Raw genomic sequence first — 15,391 nt, 5'->3', positions numbered from 1 at the left:
CTTCCCTGATTTAGAAGATAAGGTGCAGTCCACTACTTAAGAATGGGTCAGAGGATGCTTAAATAAAAACTGGCAATCTTCATCCTGCATGTGATAAATGTTCTCAAGCGTACAAGAAGTTGAGGACATAGGCAATGGTGCCTCCCAGGCTGTCTTAGTGGAATTAACAGGGACAGGTAGCATGGGTAGAGCTTCAGGGGTTGAGGTAGTCATCGACGCCATGAAATCACAGACTCACAGTGGACATTTGGTGGACATTTAAGCTCCAGACCAAGCATCTTAGTCATTTCTGATACATGGATCCTATAAGATTTTATCTCTTCTGATGGAGAATCTGGGAGGTTAATAGGTACAATGTTATCGAAAGGTCAAAAACAAGGATCTATCTATGCTGAAGTAGAAAATCTCAACAACAGATGGAGAGTAGAGATGAGTGACGAACGAAGTGCAGGCTGTATCGATATAAGCACTGATGCCAGAAAGCAGAGATCATTTGATGTCGAAGGCAGAATATCCGTTGTCTCGATGACCAGTTCAGCTGAAGGAGACGAGTGAACGATCAGCACCATTTGTGGTATCTGTGCCGAAGGTAGAGAGGAAGACATTGCACAAGGCAGCAGCTGGATCTTGAAGTAGAATGGTGTTCAACAGACATCAGTGTTGAGGACATAGACATGAAAGAAGGTTTTAGCTTATTCAAAGGTGCCGAGGTTGATGGAGTCGATGACATCAGCAGTGGTTTAAAGACAGCAGCCGAAGGCATTGAAAATATTTTGTAACACTACGGTGTCCCTGTACTTTCTCTTCTCTTCCAGTTGATGATGCAACCCCTTCGCGACATCCTTAAGATTTTCTCAGTGCTGCAGCATGAGATGAAACGCTTAAACATTTTCCTTGAGTCCATGAGACTTGAGGTAAACGCAGTCCAATGTAGAGAAGACAAAGGTTGAGGGAAGCCTGAGGTCAGGCTGATTAAAAAAACACCAAGAAAGCCAAAGCTGAATGTGAGGCAACAGAGTGGTCGAGGCACAATCCAAGGTCTAAAAAAAGCCAGAAATCAGAGTCACCAAATCCAAAAGCTAAGGAAAAGCACAATGCAGAAACAGCCCCCAAATAAAAAATATTAAGCTTTGGGATATTTTGGTTGCAGACTATTCCTTACATCTCCAATAACACACGGAAGAATACTTACAGAAACTGAGACCGTGGAGCAGATCTCGAAGGAAGTACACACTATGGTGGATGGAAAGGAATAGAGGAAAGAGGTGCCTTGCTGTCAAAAGAGATCGAGCATGCTTTGCATGCAAAGGGCGAGGCTTCAGGCATCTCAAGGAGCTAATGAATCTTTTTCTGGTGGCTACTGCGCAGACACAGAGCCCAATGTTGGGAACGATGCCGAGCCACTACAAGGAGCCTAGGTATAATTCTTTTTAGGGATGTACACAGAACATGATTCGGAAACCGAATCTCGCCACATCCTTTAAAATAGAGGGATTACACATTTCCTTTAATACGGAGAAAAGCAGGTCCATACCTCCTACTCCTCGCTGCCTCTACACATATGCAAAAGCCATGTGCATGCTAGCATCACATGGGGACAGCAGGAGAATGCCCCGCCATAGCTGAGGGGGGCACCACTATTACAGAAGTGGCGGTGAGCAGAGGACCAGGTATGGACCTGCTCTCCTCCATTAAAAGGGATGTGTAATCCCTCCATTTTGAAAGGGATGTGCAACAATTCAGCTTCTGAATCCTGTTTCGTGCACATCCCTATTTCTTTAATTCTTGGTTTGTTTGCTCACCTGTAGCCATGCTGACAACAAACCTAGATTTCAGGCCATCAAACCACAATTTAAGTTAATTTTTGAGCCTTAGTTTGTGCTTATCTCGGCTTTACATCATACCTGAATCAACAATCTAAGTTTAAACTAAGTTTGTTTCAGGAGCAGCTCATGCGAGGCCATCATGTACAGAAATGGAAAACTGGAGCTGATGGGTGGGAGGGATGCAGTAGGCAGCTAAAGAGCAGCTCCCACTGCCATTTATTTCTGAACTTTATTCCTTTCTAATCTGCCTAACTATAGAGGAGGTAATCTTTTTATCTATCTCAAGCAAGCAAGGTAAACGCAAACCAATGTAAACTTATAAATGAAATTTAGCCTTTGAACCAAAGGCATCACAAAATGCATAGCAGGGATTCAGAAATGATCTGTAAACAGAACATTTTCACTAAATGCAAGTACTTTGAGCAGGATCCAAGAATCCTTTTGGAGTGTAGAGGGTATTTTCAGGCAGATAAATTAAGGGCTGCCAAAACAATCACCTCACCAGCACCACACCATGTTGTGCAAATTCTTTCCCTCACGTACAATTAGTCTGGATCTTGCTAACAGTTTTTAAACAGTCAGTACACTGCAATACTGCAAGTATCTGGGGCAATTTTGTGGGGGTGCTTGTTCAATTGATATGCAGGGGCAGTGGAAGTGGGAGGTTGTTTAAAAATTACTAATGAATAGTTTTGATTTTTCTGATTATGTTGTGGGCATTGAGTGGGAAATGGTAAACTATGTTTAGTCAGATGCTGTGGAAGAGTGAGAGGATAGATAGTAGGTTTTGTGTTTCCATGAACTCCTGTTTGTAGCCTTGCCTCATAAGGAAAGTGCTGCAATACTAAAAAAAAGTATAATCTGCAAAAAATATTTGCCTCTGCCACTAAAGAGTATAAAGGGCACAAGTAATTTGCATTACCCACCGACTGCATAATAGCTTCAGAACTCTTATCTTCTTCTTCAGTTAATGCTTTTGTAATTGCTTTTACAGAATCTTCTTTCAGCTGTTTTGAGACGTCAGTCCTTGATGGCTGTTCTAGATATTCTGGTTCTCCTTCTTGAATAGTAGAAAGAGAAGTGGATAAATATTCTATAATAAATGTAAGTGTTCAATGCCTATTGGTAGACCAATAAACTCTAACTGGACCAGTGATATTACTTTTAAGGAAATAAGCTCAGCAGAGAGTAAGGTAGTTCCATAGTTCTGAAAAAGTTGCTCTGAAAGCACGTAAGACAATATTTCCTATTTTGTAAGAGTACTTATCCTGTTTTGTCAAAATGCTGAAATTACTGCTATGGGTGATCCCCCATTTTAAAAATTCTCTATTCTGAGTGGGAGCTGCTTCAGTGAGAACGTCAAAACTCCGAGTTTATAAAACAGTTCTATCTGTTACACACAAGCAATTGTTTTTAGAATCTTAACCTTGTCAACTGCAGAAATCCTATCATTATATACTGCTAGAATCAGGCCACTATTATTCCATAAGATTTTTATTGGGTAATCACAGTTTTTATAATGCAATTTTAAGCAAATTTAATGAAATAAAGGTGACTACCATACCTAACTGCAGGTGCAGTGTCTGAGCAACAACAGCTAGAAGATGTACATTTCCCCCCAAGTTGTCATCTAAATTCATCTAATATTACCAGTATGCTGGAAAAATGCTTACATGTCCAACTGTACAAATAGCATACTGCTAGAAGAAGTGGGGAGACAATGCCATGCTAAGATGCAATCACAGCAGGTTTTTTGATTGGGCATTTACTGCTTAACAGATTATCTGTTCTTTCCTTCCAATACTACTGATCACAGACTGGCATACTGGACAAGCAAAAGAAGAAAAGAGTATCATGTCACTGTTTTTGTCACTAACCTTGGACAGTTGATGGCATGGGTACCCTGGGAGTTTGAGATGTTAATGCTTTTTCCTGTTGTGCCTTCTGAGCAATCTGTACATCCCATTCTTCTAATTCTTTTTCAAATTGCTTATTGTCTTCTTTGACATAATCTTTTAAATCAGGAGGTAACGTATCAATGCCAACATAGATATGACCCGTTTCCTTGTTGAATTCCTCTGTAACAGCATACAGTGTGTTTCCTGCATTGACGGAACACGAAAAGGAACGCACACATTTTCGCGTAACATTTAGATGTACCTAAATCAGTTATGCAAGCAGTTCAAGAGCTCTACTGAAGTAAGATTTTTCAGTGTTTTATTTAGAAGATGGTTCATCAACATGTTACATAATTTCAGTTATTTTTAGTCTCTTTCCTAGAGAGAGATATTCTCTCAACTTTGCAATGCCTGGACCAATATGAACCAAATTGAGAACAGTTGTAGGGACACTTCAGTGGCGTAGTTTGTGATGATGTCATCCATCCCAATTCAAGATGGCAGACGCATGAACATTTGAGGTGCAAGTGGGCTAACTTGTGAAATGCTCTACCAATTTGGACCAAATTTAGTCCAGTTGTAGAGATAGTGAAAAGAAAGCAGGCATATTAGTTCTTACCAGAACTACTACTTAATAATGATGTGATTGGGATATCAGTTATTCTTTATTCCCTGGGACTCTATGAGCAAAGTAACACATTTAGCAGCAAATAGAGTATGTCCAACCCCATGCTTGCTGTCAACAAACAAAGCAGGAGCTGATAGGATGAGAATTCACCCAAGAAAAACAGAAAAAGGAGTAACTTAAGCTCCCCTGCCCCAGCAACACTTCCCAGCCACCTGGGTTCTGTGTTTGCTGGGCAACTGGGGAAAAGGAGGGTTGGTGGAGATAAAAGAATGCTAAAACACCCCTACTCAGTCTCCCCTGACAATCCTGTTGGTATGTGCTTTATATAGAGACACATTTATAAAGCAGTAAAATGCAGACCCAGAAAAATATTTACAAAATTACTACATATCAGTAGTGCTTTGTGGCTCTCGCAGCTCTCTAGATGTTTGGAATATAGATCTGGAATTGGAATATACATTGTCATTTAGATATTCAACAGATGTAACAGATGTATTCCCATGGAAGCAACAGCATCCATATACTGCATTTTACATTATAAATATCACCACAGAATTACCTTGTATCAAAAATGGTTCCTTATCATTGATATACATTAAACAGTAAGCGCTTGCATTCCGGTAACCACCAAATGAGTCACGTTCAAGCTCTTCCCAAGTTGACTTTGTCACAGAAATATCATTGTACTTCATCCACCTCCTTTGGTAACTGTCATAAATATATGCCCAGTAATGCCCTGCATTAGCCTGACCTTCATGAACTAATACAGCATGTAACCGATAAGGAACCTAAGCCACAAAAATAAAAATAAAATAAAGGAATAATGATGAATTAGGTGGTCATAATTAAAGGAAAAGGAATAAGAAAAAGAAAAGAGCTGAATCAGATTTATCAGTCAATAATATGGCTCATACCGGTAGTAATAATTTAGACACACTTTCTTCCTCTCATCACTTCCTTAAACAACTTTAACATCCAGCATATCACTAGGCAATAGAAAGCATGTTTAAGATGACACTAGTGCCTCTAACTTTGTCACAATTCAGCAGTCACATTTTATTTGACATTTCTGCCTTTAAAACTCTTCATAATATCAAGTTCCTCATTTGAGAATACAATTGGTAGGATTGGTTGGACTGACTACCAAGATTTTAAAGAGGTCAAGTGAATCAAAATTACAAGACATTATGTTTAAAATAAAAGTTTAAACTAGATCTACTAAAAATAGCATGCACATACAAACATGTACATGCACTCAACCGCCTCCCCCCCTCCCCCCGCCAATTATAGTTTTTTGTAGGAGCTGGGTTTGCTTTTCATTATTTGGGGTATAAATTGAGGGTGAGGAGAGGCTATGGCTATGTGTGACGACCAACTGTATGGCATGGCCAAGTTTACACATGAAACCAGCATGGAGGTAATACATGCAGCAGAACACAGTTGTAGGTATCAGGCCTACCTGAGACCAGTGAGAATAGATTCTATTTGCATGATCCATCTATTGCAAAAATGAATTGGGCAAAATGTGCAACAAGAACTTAAGCAGGTGTTTTTTTGTTTATCTAGACCTTGTGGCAGTTAGCAGTGTGGTGTAGTGGCTAGAGTGCTGGACTAGGACCGGAGAGACCCGAGTTCAAATCCCCATTCAGCTATGAAACTAGCTAGGTGACTCTTGGCCAGTCACTCTCTCTCAGCCTAACCTACTTCACAGGGTTGTTGTGAAGAGAAACCTAAGTATGTAGTACACCGCTCTGGGCTCCTTGGAGGAAGAGCAGGATATAAAATGTAAAATAAATTAAAAATTAAAATTAGCAAAACTTTTTTAAAACCTTGGATATTAAAAAATTAAAATTAAAATTTTAATTACATTTCATAATAACAATTTACTACTAATTTATCATAATGGATATCTCTTCTAGAAAATTGGACTTACCTGTACCATTAATTTGTCAGAGTACATTAGTTCAATTGTCCGTTGTATTCTGGATATGCTTTCTTGTAAATCTAAAGTGACAGGAAGATCAAGTCATTTCCTGCAACTGATATTATGCACTAGTCAAATTAGCACCTTTATAGATAAACACAATTATACTACGAGATAATGTAAATGTAAAAGGGTAAATTATTTCATCCTGTATTTTAAAACATTTAAAATCATTTAGGAATAGAGTTTTCAGGCCTACATCTAACTGGCAAAGTAATTCTGAGAAGTTTGTATATAACATTTTGAGACTATGCAAATACTCTGGGAAATGAGAAAAAGGAAAGAAAAAAATCTTATGCCTCTTTGCCACTCTAAAGACTCCCAGTATTTTAAAACTTGGTTACCTTCCTTGCTATAAAGAATGGAATTTATAGTTGGGCATGGTTATAACCATCAAATACTTTTGTACAAACATCTGATAGTGGGATGGGCAAATATTTGGTCCAAGATCATGCAATTACTTCCTCATTTTCTTTTCCAGTAATACCTGACATGCAATGTGTGCATGTAATACAACTCCTACATTTTATCCTGCAACCATTCCTTTACTACACTTCAGCTACATGTATATAACATTAATTAAAAGGAAATAGACAATTATTGAGATTGTAATCTCAATGAAGACCACACAAATTTTGATTGGCTTTGACATAGCCAGCCTAGATTGTACTTGCTAATTATTCACTCTCCCAAGAAAAGAATGGAGGGGTCTGCAATATTATCCTGAAGACTTGCAAAAGTCAGCAAGACTGCAGAGTCCAAAGCTTGCCTTTGTCCCCAGGTGAGTTGAGCATACAAGGGGACTTGATTCTGTTGCACTGAGCTTTTCCAAAGTTAGGTGAGGGCAAGTCCTTGCTCTTCTCTCGATTCCAATGAGACTGGAGGCTCTTGCAAAGTTTTAAAAAATGTACTCTAGTAGTAAATGCTCAACTGAAACTCCCACCATTCCAATATCTCATGGCCACCTCCGGCAGTACCTCTGGTATCATTTTCTACTTCCGTTCTCCAGCGGTGTAAACAGCCCTCCAGAACTGAAAGCTCCTCTTCAGTTATGTGTCTTGGTGCTGGATGCATTGGCAGGTCTGGAGGAATCCGAGATTGTGTGAATGGCTTGTATATTACTGATCGTTGTGCAGGTGATGTGCTTTGTGCATCTGTAGAAGGCCCCTGTTCTGTTGTGCTTTGTGAAGAAAAAAAAAGAGAATTATTCAATATAAGCAAACAAAACAAGCGTATCATTGAAAAAGATACTTCAGACTGCCTTTAATACTACTAGTTTATGGAATCCAATTTCATGCCAAAGGGTGTGTATGGATCTCTTTAAAAGTGAGTCAGCTACTTGGAATTAGGCCTGAAAGTCCTGTGCTTTTAATTTGAAAATTATTTTACAAAACTATATCAAGCAACTTAGAAGGGGCTACTCAAAACTGATAATAGAGAACTAAAGACTGCCGGGACATTTAATGAAGCATGAGCTTCTTCTGTGCTATTATTATGTGCTATTTTTCAGTGCATATATGTCTCAACTATTTAAGCATTTTAAATAAATGAATTTGTACCCCAACAGTTTTAAAAAGCCTTCACAACACATAGAAATTTTGTTTACACAAAGTGCAACATATTAACACAATCATAAATAAAGCAAGTAGCAATATGAAAATCTAGGCCACGAGAATCACAGAATGGATAAAAAACAAAATATTTGAACTGATTTTCTAAAAGCCATAGTCATATTGCTAGTTTGGTCCTCTCCAGGGAAGGTTTCACAATACAAGTGCCACTGCTGAGAAGATCCTGACTCTTGGGACAGACAAGAGTGGCACCGAAACACCCCCCCCCCGCTGTGCATCCTTGGTGTGAGCCCTCGTTTATGCTGAGAACAGCACTGTGTTTTACATTTTTCGGAGTCAAAACAACTAGATCATCAGCACCTGACTTGTTTGTTCTGAATTGGGAGGGAACGAGAGACTGAAACCTTTTAACTAAGGCCTGAAACCGTGTGGGGTAGAAAGGACAGATCTAGAGGGGATACTAACATAGCTTGGAGACACTTGGAATGGAAATATCAACTCTGTGCAAGCTGGGTTTTTTTAGTAAGACTGAGAGGAATTACTTTGTATTTTTGAGCTTGTATTTGTATTTTCTTTTGGTTTTGTATTTTTGTTCTTGCTACTGAAACCCTCTAATGAGGTGATGTGCTTTGACATTATGTCAATATTTGAGCTTTGATTTTGGATAATTGGCAATAAAGTGGGATTTGTTACCAATAATTGGTAACAAATCCCACTTCTTTTTTACCTGTCTGAACAAATCTTGCATTAGCCTAACCTAATACCATAGGAGTTCATTTTGCAGGGAGAGGAAAAGCCTAAGTTGAGATGAAATATACATTCTCAGCAGGCATATACAGTGAGGGAAATAAGTATTTGATCCCCTGCTGATTTTGTCCGTTTGCCCTCTGACACAGAAATGACCAGGCTATAATTGGAATGGTAGGTTTATTGTAGCTGTGAGAGACAGAACAACAACAAACAAACCCTCAAAAGCCCAGTGCCCAAAAGTCAGTGATGGATTTGCATTGTAGTGAGGGAAATAAGTATTCAATCCCCTATCAACCAGCAAGATTTCAGGCTCCCAGGTGTCTTTTCACTATATGCAGGTAACGAGCTGAGATGAGGAACACCCTCTGTAAGGGAGTGCTCCTAATCCCAGCTTGTTACAGTACCTGTATAAAAGACACCTGTCCATAGAAGCAAGCAATCACTCAGCTTCCAAACTCACCACCATGCCCAAGACCAAAGAGCTGTCAAAGGATGTCAGGGACAAGGTTGTAGACCTGCACAAGGCTGGACTGGGCTACAAGACTATCGCCAAGCAGCTTGGTGAGAAGGTGACTACACGATAACTCGCAAATGGAAGAAACACAAAATAACTGTCAATCTCCCTCGGTCTGGGGCTCCATGCAAGATCTCACCTCGTGGAGTTGCAATGATCATGAGAACGGTGACAAAGCAGCCCAGAACTACACGGGGGGAACCTGTCAATGATCTCAGGGCAGCTGGAACCATAGTCACCAAGAAAACAATTGGTAACACACTATGCCGTGAAGGACTGAAATCTTGCAGTGCCCACAAGGTCCCCCTGCTCAAGGCAGCACATGTACAGGCCCGTCTGCAGTTTGCCAATGCACATCTGAATGATCCAGAGGAGAACTGGGTGAAAGTGTTGTGGTCAGATGAGACCAAAATCGAGCTCTTTGGCATCAACTCAACTCGCCGTGTGTGGAGGAGGAGGAATGCTGCCTATGAGCCCAAGAACACCATCCCCACCGTCAAACATGGAGGTGGACACATTATGCTTTGGGGGTGTTTTTCTGCTAAGGGGAGAGGACACCTTCACCGCATCGAAGGGACGATGGACGGGACCATGTACCGTCAGATCTTGGGTGAGCACCTCCTTCCCTCAGCCAGGGCATTGAGAATGGGTCATGGATGGGTATTCCAGCATGACAATGACCCAAAACACACAGCCAAGGCAACAAAGGAGTGGCTCAAGAAGAAGCACATGAAGGTCCTGGAGTGGCCCAGCCAGTCTCCAGACCTTACTCCCATAGAAAATCTGTGGAGGGAGCTGAAGGTTTGGGTTGCCAAACATCAGCCTTGAAACCTTTCTGACTTGGAAAGGATCTGCAAAGAGGAGTGGGACAACATCCCTCCTGGGTTGTGTGCAAACCTGGTGACCAACTACAAGAAACGTCTGACCTCTGTGATTGCCAACAAGGGTTTTGCCACCAAGTACTAAGACATCTTTTGTGAAGGGATCAAATACTTATTTCCCTCACTACAATGCAAATCCATTGCTGACTTTTGGGCACTGGGCTTTTGAGGGTTTGTTTGTTGTTGTTCTGTCTCTCACAGCTACAATAAACCTACCATTCCAATTATAGCCTGGTCATTTCTGTGTCAGAGGGCAAACGGACAAAATCAGCAGGGGATCAAATACTTATTTCCCTCACTGTATATTTCCTCATCAAAAGCATCATATCCGTGACAACAGAATCTGTCAACAGTATCAGAAACTTGCCACCCACAGAAATAAGGCTATGAAAATGTGATTAATAATCACTTTACTACTTTACTTGATGTCTTCTCTAAGTGGGCCTTCCCTTTGGGCTGGGCATTTAGCTTTTTATTCTCTGGCAACTTAGGTTCTGAAGATTAGAAATTCCTTCTCAGAAATACATAAAAACCACTGCATATTGCTTGTTTTATGATTTATTTAAATGTAGGTGTGCAGGCAAAATAATAATATTAAACAGACACACACACACACACCAAGGCCCAAGGAAGAATCACAGTTCGAAACCATCCACAGAACAGTAATCATATCACACTAAAGTAGTGCAAATGTAGGATAGGGAGCATAGAATCAACACTGGTTCATTCTCTTATACTACTTTTATAAACTCAAACTCATTTTCGTAGATTGATATAGCAAAACAGTTCAATATTATTCTACACGAAATATATTGTAAATCAGTTCTAAACCAGTACAATAGTTATATCACCTTTTAAAGGTGATTGCTGTGTTGTATGAGGTAATGCGAGTGGTTCAGAACTGCCCAGGCCACTGCAGGCTCCCAAAGCAACGTTCAGTGTTGTGGAACAGGGCTTGTCCACCACTAGTAAAAATTCTATGACAGCACTTCTGCAGTACTACAGCAATTGTTTCTGTAGCACTGTGGAAGTGTGATTGCACAATTTTAAGTAGCATTGGGTTAGCCTTGTTCTTCAACACGAAGCCTTGCTCAACAGGTCAGTCAAACAAGAACTGGAGAATTAAAAAATGCTGTTGGATTTGAACCTGACCCAAATTCTGAATCGTTAAATTCAGTTCCAGATCTCTCAAATGGGTTGAGACACTACCAACAGTACAAAGCTATGTACAGTACTGTAGAACACAAATATAATGTAATGTAGTATTTAAAAAGAAAGCTTTAAAAATTGATTAATAGAGAAATATGACTAATTGACCTGAGTCTTTTGGAAGGGTGGTATAAAATTTTTAATAATAAATAAATAATAATAAATAAATAACTAAAATGAAGCAATTAGTGCACATACATTAAATACGTGATGCAATTTTACCTTGGTATTGACTGTACTGATAAAGTACCACTAGGGAGAGTGCTAACATTAAGATCCTCAATAGGAGATGTGCAAACCGGCTTACTTGATGCGAACTCCAGTGCATACTGTAGGACATCTACCAAGGGGAATCGTTTAGGACCAGAACCATAGCTTAAGTATCTGCCAAAATATATTAATACCTCAATTAGACAAGAAAAAAAATTCTAAACACATGCATTGTTTATACTGTATAAGCAATTTTGGGATGTGGGATGCAGAGACCAAGACTTTCTTCACACACTACAGTGTGGTTGCAGTGGAAAATGCTAACTATGCAATTCCATTCCACTTAATGAAGATGTATGAAGGCAGCAGCTAAATCTATACAATTTTAATAATTCCAGCAGAACTTCTTTTCTGCCATAGTTAAAATTGGTCTGAACTATTTGGGTGTCAGTAACATTAATAGCTTTTCACATAGAAAGATACCCATGCGTCCACCCCCACCCGCCTGCCCCAAGTATAATGTATGCAAGGGATGCAAAATAGGTTTATTCAACCAAGTATCTTGCATTCATAGTTCTATGCAAACAGTTTAAAAAATCTTTTCAACAGTTAGAAAGAAAAAAGGTTTCTATCCACTCATAGCTACAAGATGCAAATGCAAAATTACTCTACCTATTGCAATTTATGATGCACTAAGACAAAACAAGGAGAAAAATTTGGAGGAAAATTATAAAAACAAAGAGATGCTAATTTGTGCACCTGAAATTCTTGACCTGCATTTAGGGGGAAGGGGAAGGGGGGAAAAAATCCATATTACCGTTCTAGTCTCTGTTGGAGTACTGTAAGATACTCTTTGAGTCTCTTGATTTCATCCCGCTTTATTCGTGTTATTTCTCTATTTTTGTGCATGTATCTGCCAAAACAAGAAACAGTATAGCACTGATTTCTCTGCACTACACTTTAGCAATGAAAGAATACTGCACCTAATATTTTTAAGGTGTCTTTATTGAAATAAATCCTGAACATTCAAATCTATTGCTTATCATTTGCATACATTTTTAATTGGCCAGAGGGGGGAAAACAAACCCATGCAAGGCTTTTGATACAATATTTCTCTTTATCCTGGTAATAATTTGAGCCCCTAGAGCAACGTTTCTCAATGTTTTTGGAGTCATGGACTGGTACATTCTTTGTGTGCAGTTTCCTGGACCAGCAGTTAGTAAAGGAGTAGCCCCCACATCACCCCCCCACACCCGCCAAAACAGTTTCAAGCCGGTGGTGGCCGCTGCTGCCGGGAGCTCCCCGGACCTCATTTCTAGGCAGGCAGGACTCGCTGATGGGATAACACTCATTTCACATCCTCAAAATGAATGTAATCCCAGCAGCAAGGGCTGCCTGTCTGGAAATGAGTTCCGGAGAGCTCCAGGCAGTGGTGGCCTGCACTGGTTTGAAATTTGTGGTGGTTTTTTGGGGGGGTTTAATTTCTCATAGACCAGCACAAACCGGCACTCAACTCCTCACGGACTGGCACCAGTCCGCAGACTGGCAGTTGAGGAACACTGCTCTAGAGTACTATGGACATCCTACTACTTCCTGATTTAAGAAAGCATTTTAGAGCTATAGGTATGGGTTACTTTGTACACATACCATTTAGCTTATGATGGAAATAATCAGTGAAATATTCAGATTTTTAATTTATTATTCTATTCTACCCTAAAGTTTAGAATGGCCAATACAAAGTACATCCCTGAATCTTAATAATTCCTACTAAAACGGAGCTGTGGGGAACATGGAGAGAATTAACAAGTTACCTCTTCCTATCACATTTTATCTGTAGGAGTATACATCACAAATATAGCTGGCTACCTACACTCAACACTTTATCTCTAGTTCACCTTCCTTCTCCACATCTATAGGTCACATAACTTGTATTGAAGTAATCTGAAAGATTTATGTTCAGCTGATTTCAGTTTACAATATAGAAGTTATACAATGCTCATATACTGTATATTCAAGTATAGTAATATAATTAACAGTGCAAGAATAGAATTATTCACACATATCATAAAGATGAACAAATTATTCATGGCTGAATTAATGGTAAATACATATGTAACAGCTACCCCTTAATAAATATATAAAAATATAAGAGAGTGAGAGAGTATGTGTGAGTGAGAGAGATCCACTGCTGCTATTAAAAATAAAAAGCTGTTAAACATTAATATTCCATTTTAGAAGAAAAAGCTCACTCAGGAAAAAGCTAGCAATATTATCATTTCCATCCAATATTATCATTTCCACTGAATGATCCATATGCAGACCACAAGACTTCTACACATGTTTACTCAGAACTAAGGCTTACTAAGTTAAACTGGATTTCTCCCCCCAAAATACTAAGCAAATGATTACAGCCTGAGGTTGGTTTTGCTGTTTATTCTAGGACAGGGATTCTCAAGGTTGGCCCCCCAGATGTTATTGGACTTCAACTCCCCTAATCCCCAGCTGCCTTTGGTTGGGGATTATGGGAGCTGAAGTCCAAAAACATCTGGGGGCCCAACCTTGAGAATCCCTGTTCTAGGATATATATCTGATGTCATGATGAAGTCTCTGAGTATGTACAAATATTCATAAATAAGCAATATAAAGCTTATACATATTCAATTCTGATAGCTTTTTAATCCTGGCAACTGAATGAATGCCCACCTGTTCTAGACTACAGAACAGTACAGTGCTTTCAGAAGCAGAAGCTTTGGTGAGTTTTTAAAAGGAAAAAAAAATCCATGACCTTGGGAAGGCACCAAAAATATCTCTCTGTGGCACAGTGCACATTGTTTATTTATTTATTTAACATACTTTGATACTGTCCACTATTGAAATCTCTCAAACAAAACCAAGAAATTTTTCAACAGTTAAAATATATTAAAAGTTTGAATTAAAATAACTATCCATAAAAACTGCTAAATAGCTTAAAAGCTTGGCTGAAGAGATGTGTCTTTAGTTGTTTCCTAACAGCCAACAGGGATGGAGCAGCTCTAATCTCAGCAGGAAGTGTGTTTCAAAGCTCTGGGGCAACTACAGAGAAGGCTTGCCTTTGAGTCACCACCAGACGAGCCAGTGGCACCCCCAGAAGAACCTCCCCTGAACCTCTTAATAGGTAGCGGGGTTCAGAACGAAGAAGGTATTCTCATAAATACCCTAGGCCCAAGCATTAAGAGCTTTATAGGTAATAACCAGCACTTTTTATTTCCCCCCAAAACCTATTGGTAGCCAGTGTAATTCTTTTAAAACCATTTTTGTAATGGCCAAAGTCCACATGCAGTAACTTTCATGTAATTTTCATATGGGGGTGAGAATTTTGAAGTGTAAAAACTCAAGAACCAACATGCCAGATTGCTTTATAGACTCTCCACTAGATCTTATTCAGAGATATGGATGATATACCTGTCCAGGTACAAAACTTGAGGAAATTCTAACTTGTTGTGTATCTTCTCTGGCCTTCCCAAAGCCTGATTGAATTCAAATCTTGAAAGCTCAAAGGTTAAGACAGGAGGAAGCTCAGTAAACCAGTGCTGAGAAAACAAAATACAGAAAGAATTATTTCAGTTATATTACCTGATAAATAACTCTATCAGCATATTAAACAAATTTTTCAGAGAATAGTTTAGTGTAAACTTTCTATTTCATATAATCTGTTACAGCTCTGTTTATATTTTAAAAAACTTTATTTGCTTTCAAATGATAATAAATCATTGTCTATTAAAAGGTTCCAGTCCTCAATAAGTGTACATAAATTGTTAAACATATTGAAAACCATGTTATTTTGGAGGATCATACAGACATTCAGAATTTGAAACCACACACGTTTAGTTTAATTAAACCATGTGTGAGTAGCATGTCATAATATTTACATGAGCAATTAG

At 39.2% G+C, this 15,391-nt stretch overlaps 1 protein-coding gene across 5 annotated transcripts in view; it reads right to left on the bottom strand.

Moving 5' to 3' along the window:
* The window catches only part of USP25 (ubiquitin specific peptidase 25), a 135,799-nt gene that overhangs the window by 32,523 nt on the left and 87,885 nt on the right, over positions 1-15,391 (bottom strand). For all 5 annotated transcript variants that reach the window (XM_053307139.1, XM_053307140.1, XM_053307141.1 and 2 more), the window contains 8 exons: positions 14,913-15,040; positions 12,289-12,384; positions 11,484-11,645; positions 7,314-7,516; positions 6,286-6,356; positions 4,912-5,140; positions 3,704-3,928; positions 2,753-2,886 (listed from right to left, as the gene is read on the bottom strand). In XM_053307139.1, coding sequence (XP_053163114.1) covers positions 2,753-2,886; positions 3,704-3,928; positions 4,912-5,140; positions 6,286-6,356; positions 7,314-7,516; positions 11,484-11,645; positions 12,289-12,384; positions 14,913-15,040 — 1,248 coding nt within the window. The remainder of the gene's footprint in view (positions 1-2,752; positions 2,887-3,703; positions 3,929-4,911; positions 5,141-6,285; positions 6,357-7,313; positions 7,517-11,483; positions 11,646-12,288; positions 12,385-14,912; positions 15,041-15,391) is intronic.

This window comes from Hemicordylus capensis, chromosome 3 (genome assembly GCF_027244095.1).
Source record: "Hemicordylus capensis ecotype Gifberg chromosome 3, rHemCap1.1.pri, whole genome shotgun sequence".
NCBI lineage: Eukaryota > Metazoa > Chordata > Lepidosauria > Squamata > Cordylidae > Hemicordylus > Hemicordylus capensis.
The sequence above is the reverse complement of the archived record's forward strand: the minus strand, read 5'-3'. Positions and strand labels throughout refer to the sequence as shown.